This window comes from Scleropages formosus, chromosome 3 (genome assembly GCF_900964775.1).
Source record: "Scleropages formosus chromosome 3, fSclFor1.1, whole genome shotgun sequence".
Lineage (NCBI taxonomy): Eukaryota > Metazoa > Chordata > Actinopteri > Osteoglossiformes > Osteoglossidae > Scleropages > Scleropages formosus.
The window spans coordinates 16,643,523-16,657,625 of record NC_041808.1 but is presented as its reverse complement, the minus strand read 5'-3'; the positions used below and the strand labels follow the sequence as shown (position 1 = coordinate 16,657,625).

Here is a 14,103-nt window from a genome sequence, read left to right as displayed (position 1 = left end):
GCATTCAGTGTTAATATCAAGAGCATTCACTTTCATTTCACATTTTCCTGGATGAGGAGTTTCTCAGGAGGTGGCCTCTAACCCCTTTCACGAAACTTTAAGGCAACATTAAAAAAAAAAAAAACTCTGGTTGCTGTTAAATTATTCATATTTCTGCATAAAATCAATTTGGTAGCACAGTATGAAGCAGACAAATCTTACTCTTGCATCTGATTTGAACACATGCCTGGGCCACTATATTGCCGAAACAGAAAGGATAGACATTTTTTAGTGCTGACTGTCCTCAATTAACCTCAGCCCATAGGAAAAACATTGCTTTTGCCTTTTTGGTGGCATAACCCCACAGGGACAGGCAATTCATTCTCATTTGCATGAATACCAAAGACAATAAAATTACAGGAAGAATGAAGCATAAACAAATGCTTTATAGAAATAAAACAAGCCATGACTTTTTTACATTATTATTGCAATTTTAACTGACTTAGACTTTTGCCCATTTATGAGAGTAAATATTTCATTGAGCAATTTAGTTTTGGCTCAGAGCAGGGTACCTGCCAAAATTTAAACTTGCACCCTATTAAAATTGTTGAAAAATGTATGTGTCCTGAACCTGAACTTCAACCCTGAAAACATTTGATCTGATGCATTTTGCCATTGGTCTGATCTTTCAGCCTCAGTGAGGAGTTGCTAAGCAATCATGTCATTTTGGAAAAACAGCTCATAGATGCATATGAATGCTCAAACACCAAAGAAGCTTTTTTCATTACATATTCATGTTTTTAAAATGGCTCAAGATGATCAGTTTTATCAAAACTGCACTCCACACACTTTCTTGCCTTTTAATTAAATGTGGGGATACTCTGTGAAACCGACTTGAAATGACGGCAATACTAATGTGAAACAAGGATTACTGAAATCACTGGCACCCTGGGACCTGTTGTTCTTTGCAGGAAGAAAAAAAAAATTGTCATTCCATCAGCTCAAGATCAAGACAAGTAAAATCACCTTCTATAGAAACTAAATTACAGAGCTTGTTTTAATGACTTGGGCTAAGCAGTATTTGGGCAGCAGTGACACTCTAGGGTTATAAGAAAGCTTGTGGGCGAGGGCAAAGCACAAGGGAAATCATTCCAAGAGTCGCTGCTGAAGGCATGAAATTAAATGTTCCTGTATATTGAACGAGAACTTCTCTGCATACTCGCTAGCATAATTAAAGTACATTATGTAGAAAAGCTGCGATGTGGTACAATATCCTCACAACTCAATGTGGGAGAAAGGCACAACACAAATCTACAGGTAGGAAATGCAAAAGAAAACAGCTGACAGTGAAAGATTTATACCGAAGATCAAATCTGACCAGCACACGATTGCACATATGTTACACTTGTTTGTACTGTATGATTATAGAAATCAAGTTATAAAAGCAATGTTGTGTGCATAAACAATACTTGAAAGCTGAAACAACTTTTTGGTTTAAATTGGAGGATGTTGGAAGAATGCAAAGGCCTTCACATTCTAAAGCCTAAAGGAAGCCTTAAGCAAAGACATAAAAAAACAGATAAAATGAAAGATCGCAACAACTTGGTGAACACCACAGGCTAGAACAAACTTCTTTGCTGTTGGTGTAACTCTTAGAGACATAAGCACACATGATGCTGCTGTATCAAGACTCAATGAAAAGATCAATGAGCAGCTAAAAACAGGAAAACCAAGAAGACCAAGATCAGATGTACTGAACCCTTCTCAAGGCTCAGTCCAGTGTCCCAGAATGCCTTCTGGAAAACATTCAGTTTTATAGCTGTTGGCAAGGAACACTAGTCCACAAAACTGTATTATTTTCACACTAGTTTATTTTATTTTTGAGGCTCATGAAAGTTTATGTTTTTTCTTTTTTTTCTTCTGTATGATTTCCAAACATCTAAATGCAGAAATGACAGCTTGCAAAACTTTGTGCTCTGGATGGGAAAGTCTCCTGGTTCATTACTGATGCCAGTAACCCTGGTCTTAGCATGTCATTGTGTTGGTTTTTCTTGTAACTGAGTTTTTAATTTCAAAATGGAATTATAATTTATGCAAAAATAAGTAGCTTGATAGTGAAACTTATCCTTAAACTTTCTTTTCCAACATGTTTTTTCTGTAAGAATAAATAATATTCACATTTGAACTGATGAATTGCTGATTATCTTTTAAACAATTAAACACTAAATGTCTCAGGGACCTGAAGTGAAAATAATTATTGTTTCCCTTTCACAAATAAGAAAATAAAGGGAATATATTTCACAAGCACAGATGCCCATGTTGGCATATGCTAAAATATTGTTTGTTTTACTAAGATGAAAAACTGCCTTCTGTTGCTATCATTTAACACATTCGTTCAAAATCAAAAGTCAAGAATGAGTAAGACAGAACTCAGCCAGAATAGAATCTTTATACCCTTCAGCAGATATCAAGTGCAATGTATCAAAGAGTAATCTTAGCCTGGAGTCCTGGAAACCAGCCTGCTTTGGGCTAGCACAAGAAACATAAACATGAAACTTACCAAAACGATGAGCCGCGAGAGATTAGTCAGAAGCAATTTGACTAGATAAATTCTGCACATGTCTGTGTCAAAATGATTTTAATCTGAAATATGATTTGTAAAGAGTGGGACATGCATTGCAGTGTTCTGCACCAGTGCTGATGTGAAGCATAGCATACACCTAGTTGAGGGCTCCTGTACAGATTCAACTGCCCATATCAATTGAAATTTAGCTTTTCATTTAGCTAACACTTTCTTCCAAAATGACTTACAATGTTAAGCTACTTGCAATTATTTACACATTTATACAGTTGGGTAATTTTACTGGCGCAATTTAGGGTAAGTACCTTGCTCAAGTGTACTGTAGCTGGAGGTTGGATTAGAACTGGCATCCTTTAGGTCCAAAGTCAGCAGCTCTACCGCTATTTGATACACACTCAACGTTCTTCTTTGAGGTTCATGTACCATCTCAGACTTATGGGAACTGTTACAAGGAATGTTTTCATAAAGAACTCTTGAAGTCTATGGAGACAACCCCAGTCATGATCCAGCATGTCCAGTCTACAGCTCCCTTTAAAATCCATTAATAATCTTGACATTGCAAGAGAAAAGCTGAATTAGCTCAATCTGAATGCTCACAGAGAAAGTAAAATTTCATATGAGGCACATTGTCAAGACCAGGACTTGAGACCCCTGGTTTACAGCATAGCTAGTCAACTTCAGCCCTGGATGTCCACAGTCCAGCAGGTTTCCCAGCTGTCTAACAGTCACCCAGTCTGCAACAGTTCAAGATCAATCTTATTCAAGGAGGAACACAGCTATTAGTATCAACAGAACGATGAAGGTACTGAAAGCCTCCAGGAACTGAATTCAAGCACTGTGGTCTAAAAGATAACAAAAGAGACAACATAACACACAGACGTAATCTTTTTAGCTCCATAGGCACTGATCTAGGGCATTCTCATGATAATTCTCCCCTTCATTACAGAATGGATATTCATGGCTGGCCCAATGGGGTAACAAGCCAATACACCAGTCTTCACTGAACAAGCACTTTACGCTCATGGTTTGCAAGGAATCATGTAGAGTACTGTACCGATCGAGGGTCAGCACTGCTCTCAATATTTTCATTACACTCACTGATTACATGGAAAAGGGCACCACTGGCACGCTTCATTTGTCATAATTACATGAGCTCATGAGAAGCAGAAGAATCCATTTCAAAAGTACAAAATAAATTTAAATCGCCAGATGGCTGTTAATTACTTTTTAATGAAACCATAACCACTTCCACAAAGAAAAATAATTACAAAATTTAAAGCAACTGTAACAGGGATCATTATTGAACCAGTTGAACCATTATTCATGTTTATGTTACTGCATTTCTATATTTTATTCAGTAATGGTGTTAAATAAACAAAGAAAAGATCAGAAATTTGATATTTTTCATGGTGCTATAAAAGATATACATGAATTGACCACATTCCAGGGTTTGGCACTTTCCTCTTGTTTTATGAATCGGTTCAAGAGAATAAAAAGACTTACACAAAAATCTAGTGAAATATGGTGGATATAGTGTTACTGACTGCAAGGCAGATCTAAATATTTTTTGTGTTCATTTTTCCAGGTTCTCACTGAGTTTCATACAGTAGATGTATGAAATGATAATGAAACTGACACAAATCACTGGCTCTTAGATGATAGAAGACATCTCACTTTCACCTGGACCCATAAAAAACTTCAGAATATGAAATCTTAGTTAAAAATGTAAACCAAATCAAAACCAAAAATCTTCTTATTAAGCTTCTTTGCTGCTAGGTCGAGCCAAAAATGAATACTTCATATTAAATAAAATCACAGTTTAAGGGTAGCAAAAAAAAAGAGAATCAATTTCAGTAGAAAACGCAGTCTTGACTTGTCAGCACCTACAGTTCATGTGAATCTAACAAAAGGTAGTAAAACAAACTACACAACTGGCCAAGAAATTCCATCTAACAAACACAAAAATACACAGGATATGTGAAGGTCTGCTGAAAATGTCATCCATCCCTGAACACAGGTGGGTGGTGGGATGACTTACTGCACGTGGAGTCCGCCTCATCTGAGCCGTCGGAGCACTCCGGCTCGCCATCACAGCGCCACCTAGCAGGCACGCACTGACCGTTCCTGCAGGTGAAGTCCGACGGGGCGCACGTTTTCTTTGCTACAGAGAGAAAAAAGAGAGAAAAACAAAGAAAGAGGGCTAACATTTTTATAAAGAGAATTAAATTGGTGATCAGCAACAAAGCACAGAGCCCAGAGTCACGCGAAGAGAACCACTGCACAACCAGGGGGAGTCCTCAGCCTTTGCTTTTTCCAACAAGAAAGGGATTTAGTCAGAGCAAACTGAAGCATATTAGTGCACTTAGCATGGACTGTACAAAGAATGGCACAGCTGTTGCAGAGGGTAGCACCGGTACATCACAGTTCCTGGACTGTGGGTGTAATCCCCTCTCAGACTGCATGAAGTTTGCATGATCTCCTTACGTTTGTGTGTTTCCTCCAGGTGCTCTGCTTTCCTCCCACAGTCTAACGATACTCGTTCCAGGTGAACTGATGACACTGAATTGCCCATAGCGAGTGAACGAATCAGTGAATGAATGTGTGTGGTTGCCCTGCAACAGTCTGGTGTCCCACGCGGAGTGTACCCTGCGTTGTCCATTGCTTCTGAGACAGGTTCCGAACCACTGAAACCCAACATAGGACAAGTGTTTCTTGTTAATGGATGGATAGATTTTTTTTTTTTCCACAGGACCTAGAAGCACTGAATATGGCAGAATATACAGTCGAAGCCAAGCGCAAAAAAAAAGCTAAAAGATTGTGAGAGCTGTTCTTTTCTTATTTTTATAGTCACTGCCCATATAATTTTACCCACCATCAAAACAAACTGAAACGAATTACCAGAAAGACAAGGCCTGCTTGCTCTTACCTTTACAGTCCCTGAAGAAGCAGGTAATATATTTCTATGGTCTTTCAGGCAGCAGCTATGCAGTTAGAGGCATCACAATGAAATGACACTTTATTAGGGAGCTATTATAGCCCTGCACATATGCAGGGGTTATAAGTGCTGACAGCAGCGGAAACGGCATGTGGCGAGCCTGTCTCCGGGCCAGACAGCGCCCAGCCAGCAGAGGTGTGTTGTAGGGCACCTTAGGCACAACACTGCCTTCCAGTTCTGACACATTCTAGTGTATTTTTAGTCTCAGTTTGCAAATAAGAGTTAAGATCTGTCCCCGGATGCTACAAAGAATGGGACGCGTCATTCACAGGGTCACAAGAATGTGACATGACACTGTAGGCATAGCTGTCAGCGATGGTGCACAGAAAACAAGCAGGCGGCTTCAAACGACGACTCTCCATCCAGACAAGACTGCTGCAGCCTGATTGACTTGTGTAAAGGTCTCATGTTTTTGCTCAAACCGCAAAAGCCGCTTAAGCCTGTACAAATCTAAGCACGCTTCAAATCTCAGCATGCGGATACAATCACAAATCCCTTCCGCAACATGTAAAATCCCAAACGGCTTTCAACTGATAAGTTTCACCTTGGTCTGATTGTATGACACCAAGGTGCGCAGAAAAAAAAGAGCTGGTGAAATAATTGGTCTGCGGAACAAAAAAAAACGGCTTAAAAAAACAACACGAATCTGTAGGTTAAGAAAGAAATGTCCACCTCTTTTGTGAACACAGATTTACAGCCACCAGACTGAAGGCATCTGGAACGTGGTCCCTGATAACTGGAAACATGGTTTAATCAAGCAGCCTTCCATCTTCCCTATGCAAGGAAGCTGATAACTGGTCCCACTCAAATCTGGATGCGCATACTCTGTTTCCTCCTGCCTTCACCTCCACATAAAGGTGAACATTAATGGGGTTATAGAGAAGCTTCATGCTAAACACATTCCCTCCTCTCCAAAGGGCAGCTGAGACAATGGCCCACCTGGCCAGACATGATCTAATTATATGCAGCAGTCACCAAGTTCTCCACCCCAAGGGCAGATAGTACACAAAGTTAACTACAAGCATCTGACATTATTGCAAGCTAGGACCTAACAGTTCTGGTCAGAAGACAATTTTAAAAGTTTTCAGCTGTTCTGTGGGTTCGTGGGTTTCATAGTAAAGTGATTAATAGCCCTGCTTTAATTAATTTTCCACAATACTGGCAAATTAGGTGGATGATTCCAAATGTCAAATTGTGAGCCCTGTGAGGACAGAGAGAAGAAGCCCAGTGTCTGACTGGGAGAGAGACAACCAGTATTCTAATACAACCCTTAGAAATCTGGCTTTCCTTTACAGTTCGGTGCCTTTAGGTTGATGTAGCACAGAAATTAGTCATGGAAACATAAAAGTCTATATTTCTGTAGTACATAGGTGTGCACTCCCAGCAGTTTCTGGATTCTTACCCTGGGGGCTGGATTATATATCCCTGTACTCTTTTATTAAAAAAAAAATAATGGAAATTTGAAAAGTGCAATTCGGCTGTAATCAAACATGTCACGCTCACTTTTTGAACTTGTCTCATATCTGGCACCAGTAGGTCTGTGTGTTTCTGATACCTTGCACTGGAAAGAGCTGCTAGAAGTTCCTTTTCTCCTTAGTCGGAGTGTTCAAAACGGCACTCCGATTACTGGCTGCCTTTCCTGGACGTGGATGTTTAGGGAGCGCCGGGTGGTCTCAGCGTGCAGCTATAACACAGTCGACACGAATGAATCGAGACAGCTGAAGGTCAAAGCCACTGAATTTGCTCTTTTACAGTCTCAGACAAAGAAATCTGAAAGAAAACTAACCAAACAAAATGCACTGTGCACAATAATATGAGACAGTACTTCAAATTTCCTGGGAGCTGGGGGGGAAAAAAAAAATATATATATTTTGATTATAGGGGGTGCGGTGGCGCAGTGGGTTGGACCACGGTCCTGCTGTCCGGTGGGTCTGGGGTTCGAGTCCCGCTTGGGGTGCCTTGCGACGGACTGGCGTCCCGTCCTGGGTGTGTCCCCTCCCCCTCCGGCCTTACGCCCTGTGTTGCCGGGTAGGCTCCGGTTCCCCGTGACCCTGTGTGGGGCAAGCGGTTCTGAAAATGTGTGTGTGTGTGTGTGTGTGTGTGTGTATTTTGATTATAAGTGTACATACATAGCCGCTACCATAGCTTGTACCATTCCGGCAAGGGCGCGTCCACAGAATGTAGCTGCACAGCTTAGACAATGCCTGAGGTACAGATTGAGCCTGCAGACCCCAGACGCCCATCAAAATGTTCAAAATCATGACACCTGGATACACAAGCGAATAAAAATAAAAAGGCCCGTTTTCAGGATTTCCGGCGCGCACGTGAGTGTGTTCTTTTGAGCGTGTGTAACCCATTTTTCCTTTAGCAGGCAAGGGAAGGGGAAGATGGAGATGAAAGCTCGTTTTAGAACCAATGCGGCTGAGACAGGCGCAAGGGTAGGCAGGGGCTGAAAGGAACGATAAAATCCGGTGAGGTCGGGGGGGTGTTGGAAATGAGGAGGTGGTGAAGGCAGTGCAAGCGAGCACCGTGAGAACACATCCCTCAGATGGCCACAGCCTTGGCGTCAGCACTGCTAACACGGGCATTCCCACTATGCTAGGTTTCTCATGCAACAAGGAACTATACAGTCAAATACGAACATAAAGGATGTGTGGGCTAAAGAACCTGTCTCTTCCGTTCAGTGTGACATGTTAAAGAGCAGTATCAAGACACAGCAGTTATTCTGGTCGCCCAGACGTGAACTGCGCCCCAAGTTGCGTCACGCTAAGAAAGAATAAATTATCAGCTTCATCGCATGGCATCGCATATCAGCTTGGTTCCAACTACTATAGGCTTCTCAGTGTAATGTGTTCCTGAAAATCTGCATGTAAGGTGAAATGAAATCACTTTGCTGCATTCTCTGCAGGTGTGCAGCATAAACAGCAAACATATACATATACATAGTAGAATGATAAAGTGCAGTACATGGGAGGTAAAGTGGGTTGTGTGTGTGGTGGCATTATTAGTTAGAATTCAACCGTATGATGGCCTGCAAGAAGAAGCTGTCCCATAGCCTGCTGGTGCTGGATCTGATTTTGCAATACCGTCTGCCTAATGGCAGCAGCGAGCAGTCAATGGCTTGGGTGGCTGGAGGCTCTGATGATCCTCCATGCTTTCCTCACACACCGCCTGGTGTCCTGGAGGGAGGGAAGATCACCTCAGAAGATGTGCTCTGCTCGCTGCACCACTGTCTGAGGTTTGCAGTCGAGGGCGGTGCCGTTCCCATACCAGGTGGTGATGCAGCCAGTCAGGATGCTCCCCACGGTGCAGGCGTAAAATGATTTGAGGACACTGGGGCTAATACCGAACTTCCTCAGCCGTCTTAGGAAGAAGAGGTGCTGGTGAGCTTTCTTCACCACTGCCTCAGTATGAGTGGACCATGTGAGGTCCTCAGTGATATGAATCACCGAGGAACTTGAAGCTGTTAACCTGCTCCACTGGAGTCCCGTCGAAGGTGATAGGGGTGTGCACCCTGTTCTGTCTCCTACAGTCCACTACAAGCTCCTTGGTCTTTTTGATGCTGAGCGAGAGGTTGTTTTCCTGGCACCGAGCGTGGGTTAATTCACAAAGTAAATTCTTTATTAATAAAATTTTAAAAAAAGTGTTCCAAAATGAGGGGGGTGCGGTGGCGCAGTGGGTTGGACCTGGTCCTGCTCTCCGGTGGGTCTGGGGTTCGAGTCCCGCTTGGGGTGCCTTGTGATGGACTGGCGTCCCGTCCTGGGTGTGTCCCCTCCCCCTCCGGCCTTACGCCCTGTGTTGCCGGGTAGGCTCCGGTTCCCCGTGACCCCGTAAGGGACAAGCGGTTCTGAAAATGTGTGTGTGTGTTCCTAAATGACAAATGATTCAGATTTATTTGGCCAAGTATGCACACACATACAAGGAATTTGGTTTTTGTTCACAGTGGCTCATAATGTGGAGAAGACAAGACATATACACACATATAAACATACATACATACATACGACCAGTGCAAATTTGCGTTGACAGTACTGGAGAAAAACAGAAAATAATGAGAGATGGAATGAATGAATGAATGAATGAATGAATGAATGAATGAAATTATAATAATTATAAATAAGAAATTATTAATTAATTAATAAAAAATTTGGCGGGTCTGGGGTTCAAGTCCTGCTTGGGGCGCCTTGCGGTGGACTGGTGTCCCATCCTGGGTGTGTCCGCTCCCCCTCCAGCCTTGCTCCCTGTGTTGCCGGGTTAGGCTCCGGTTCACCACGACCCCGCTCAGGACGAGCAGTTTCCGACAGTGTGAGGATGTGTGTAATTACAATTATTTTAAAGATTATATTCACGGCCCTTAGCCATTATGTTCAAACTGTACTCCCTCATCCCTTGGGCAGAAATACAAATGTGCAAGAACATCTATAGACACCAAGACCCTTCCAGTCTAACCTGATCTCTCTTGTCACTGCTGTTGCTAGTGGAGCTAAACATGTATCGATTTGTTAAACATTCAGGCAAGACCCCATAGCTCTAACCATCTCCTTACACATGTCACACCTTAACACAATACCTCTCTGGCAGCCGACTGGTGTGTCTCCAACATATTATCTGCTATGATGCATGTCCAGGCTACAGACGACAACATCCTTCATCAGTTCCATTCCCTCTCTCCACCAATGTACCTTTGACCTCTAAGCTCAGTTCAGTGAAGGACAACATTGTAGGTCCTGTGTAAGACAAGAAAATGCAATTAAACACACCCTCCCCCGTCTTTTCACCTCCACAGTGTGCACTGTGCCAGAAAATGTCCTTCTCTCCATCAAGGAGCTCCAGCTGCAGACACTGCCCACTACTTCCCAGCAGCGCCAATGCAAGGATCACAACGGGAGTTTCAAAAAGACCAGCGTCTCCTCCCAGGGTCTCCTCCAAGAACCAAGTAAATATGAGCACCGAACAGCTCAGACATCAGATTTTACAGGAACAGTAAAACAGGAAACAGCACATTTACAATTGTGATCAAACAGACATTCACTGCTTAAGAACCACTCAGAATGCCACACCGGTGCAATAATGGTCACTTTACCAAGCAGTAACACAAAGCGCTGTCCAGCACAAGAGCTCTTTCCTTGTTCAAGTGGTTAAACATTCAGCTAAATAAATATCTGTCTTAACCCTCATCTGCTGCAGCAGCACATCATGACTGGTTACAGAACATACTTTCCAGTTATACTTTCATATGACTAATGAGAGAACAGATCAGGGCACTGCATAACATATATATATATATATATATATATATATGTATAGACACAAACATGAAAACTGCAAAAGCAAGAACAAAACTGTTCTGATAAAATAAATGAATTAATTTCAACTGTAATTGAAACAGGGCTTTAGTGTTTGTTAGAATGTTGTGGGTGTGGTCCCATAGCACAGAACACCCATTTTTGTTAAACAAATGTGATGGAACATGCCTGATCCCCCAAATTCAGCACTCAAGGCTACAAACCACTACACAACTCAGAATACTAAACCGAAGCTGTGCATTAAAAACCTGCCTGGGGCTGTCCGGAGATTTCTGCAAAAAACAGAAGGCAATCACACTGGGTCCTCAACTTACAAATGCAAGTGGGAGCAGAAGTCTGCATGCAAATCCAAAGTCACTTTACCATTTAAATTTATCAATTTAGCCGATGCTTTTCTCCAAAGCAACATTCAGTGTTAAGCTACATGTAATGATTTTCCTATTCATACAGCAGGGTATTTTTTCCTCAAGGGTACAATAGCAAAAAGTGGAATAAAAACCTGGTCTTTAGAGGCCAAAGCAGTTCTACCACAATGTCTGCCACCCCCATCAGCATCCCATATTTCTATCAACAGGGGCTGAATAAAATAAACAGTCCTGCAGAGTAAAAATTGTCCACCAATTCATCCCATAAACATGTATAACATTCCTCTTCTTGTTACTGATGACTAAAAATCAGGAACACAAGACAAAAAGGTATAAAGGCTTTAATCTGAATTAAGTTGAATTCTGGAGTTGAATCAATCCAACCTCATATTTCTAACTCTGTTTCAGTGATTTTTGTTGGAAATTAAAATAGAAAATAAAACTAAAATTGTGAAGCAACTAATGTTAAAGGTAAACAGATAAAATGTTTGTATCTTCAAAAATTCACTACTAGAACATTTGTAACATGAGGACCAAGCCCACGGTCTTTGTGACAAACGGCTGGAGGAGGTAGCCTATGGGTGCACACTGCCTTAGAAGAGCATTTAAACCCATCCTTTGGTTTCCCACAGAGTTTTTTATCCGTTTGTTACTGTCCAACTTGCATTTGTATGTGTGGCTATAAACATTTGTATTGGCTCTGAAGATTGGTCACCTGTTTGTGTGTCTACCCTGTTACCAGGTTAAGATGGGTAACTGGAGACCCTGATCATGCACATGGAATTGCTGCAATGAAGTGTCTGCCATGCTTGGCCCATGTCATCCAGTTCATAAATTAGTTGGAACGTCAGGTGTAAGTAAACAAATAAAAATAAACAGATGTATAAATAAAAAACATCCAAAACACTTCACTACGTATGTGAGATTGGTGGCCCTGAGGGCATTAAATTGATTTATTTTTTCGGCTGATTTACATTTATTCATTTAGTAAATGCTGCACATCTCAAAGAACAATAGAAAAAGTGCTTTGGAACAGCAGGAGAGATGCAGACATATGATTCTTAATTACAGTCAGTTTGTCACATACCTCTATTTAAACCAGTATATATAGCAACACAGTTTTTTTAATTATTATTATTAAACATAACACACATGTTTATCGAGCACACAGCACACCACAAGAGAAGTAAGTCCGAAAGTAATGTGTTTTGACTGATTTAACTGCAGGATCAGTACTATTGCAAAGCAGGAACACGCTGCATCCACCTTTCCACATTTCTTTCCAACAATACAGCACTGAGTGCTAGAATGAGGCAGAAACAGACAGACTGCTTCAACCAAAGGGCTATGAGAATGCTGAGACAACATCTACAGACAGACACACCTAATACCGATCCATGATTAGTAGCAACAAGGCAAACAGGATGATTCAACCATATGAATTACCATGACCAATGTTCTTGCAGGAGGGCAAAGCTCAGTGAGCACCTTGTGTACTACACTAATCTGGCAACAAAGAATATGCACACAGCGCAAGAGCATTGAGGAGTTCTGCAAAACACCGCAGATAAATTCCATGCATGTCTGAATAAAAGGTCTACATGTCTCTGTCTGTAAAACAACAAAGGACGTGCAAGGAGTGAAATAGGGATTCAGGTTTAGGGATGGTCTGTAACGTTGTTTGCCTTCTACTGTAGTTGTTGGGATTTGATAATGTGGACCTCACACCCAGTTGGAAGAATAATAGGTCTGCTAGAAGCTGCTCCCAAATGTTTCCCTCTCTCTTGGGTGTATCCAAGACAATCCCAACTAATGGTACACAAAGACTCGCAGCCCCAAGACAATGACACCTCCGGTAACCCCCCGCCCACCCCCCACCCCTACTGCTGGCTGAATCCCCATTCCATCCTGACTGACAGGTCGGTAAACAGCCCAGGACTGCTAGAGTATTGGTGGGTGGGATCCAGATGCCAGGGGTTTCAAGGATCCCCAGACACCAGAAGTGGAACAGATGCTGTTTGATTTTCTACCACAGGTTCGTATCCGACCGCAACGGACCTGGCTCCCAACACGGTACGTCCAGAGTAATCAGCATAATAAATTCGCAGACAAAAAGACTTCTGCAGTTATCGTTCACTGCAAATAATGAATTGACATAGGCGAGTGCCCTGGGAACAGACTCAGATGTCCCTGTCTCTGCTTCACTGACATTTCTACGTTAAGCAATTGACAAGAGTACCCTGCCTGTTGGAGGTGAGCCCGACCTGTGTCATTAACTACAATGCCGTCTTTTTCTCCTCAAAACATAACAGTCCAGAGTTTTCAGCACATACTGAATCTGTATACAACACAGCACAAAAAGATTACACTACCAATTTTCCTGGTCGTGATTGCTATCCAAAGTAATTTATACACTTGACAATGCAATACTTCATTCATCGGTGCAGTTGAAACACATACAACTATTTCTGGCTTCACCTACCCATGTCACAATGTGAACCTGCAACCTTTTCTTCCCTATAAAACATTAAGGTACATCTCAAAATACACTTTCCATGTTTTTGCAATCCACCTACCATGTCCTGTAATATTAATGCATAATAAAACCAATTTGTCATCATATATTAACCTCTACACTGTCACTGTCTGGACAGCCCAAGATATATGGGTTATTAAAACACAATGTTTCCCCTCATGAAATGGCTCATACAGTAACTAACAAGGTGTGAAGTTTGACTGGGTCGCCTTTCACAACACGCTTGACGAAGCTTTACTTCACATGAACATAGCTCACAGCGAACGTGCGCAAGGACATATTTTATGGTTTACTCGGAACTGGTGTCCGTGTGATGCAAAGCATTTTTTTTGTCACCGCTA

General features: G+C 41.9%; 1 protein-coding gene across 1 annotated transcript in view; it reads right to left on the bottom strand.

Moving 5' to 3' along the window:
* LOC108935025 (low-density lipoprotein receptor-related protein 8-like) overlaps positions 1-14,103 on the bottom strand; it is an 89,531-nt gene that overhangs the window by 45,873 nt on the left and 29,555 nt on the right. The window contains exon 4 of the mRNA XM_029250149.1: positions 4,599-4,721. Within this exon, the coding sequence (XP_029105982.1) occupies positions 4,599-4,721 (123 nt within the window). The remainder of the gene's footprint in view (positions 1-4,598; positions 4,722-14,103) is intronic.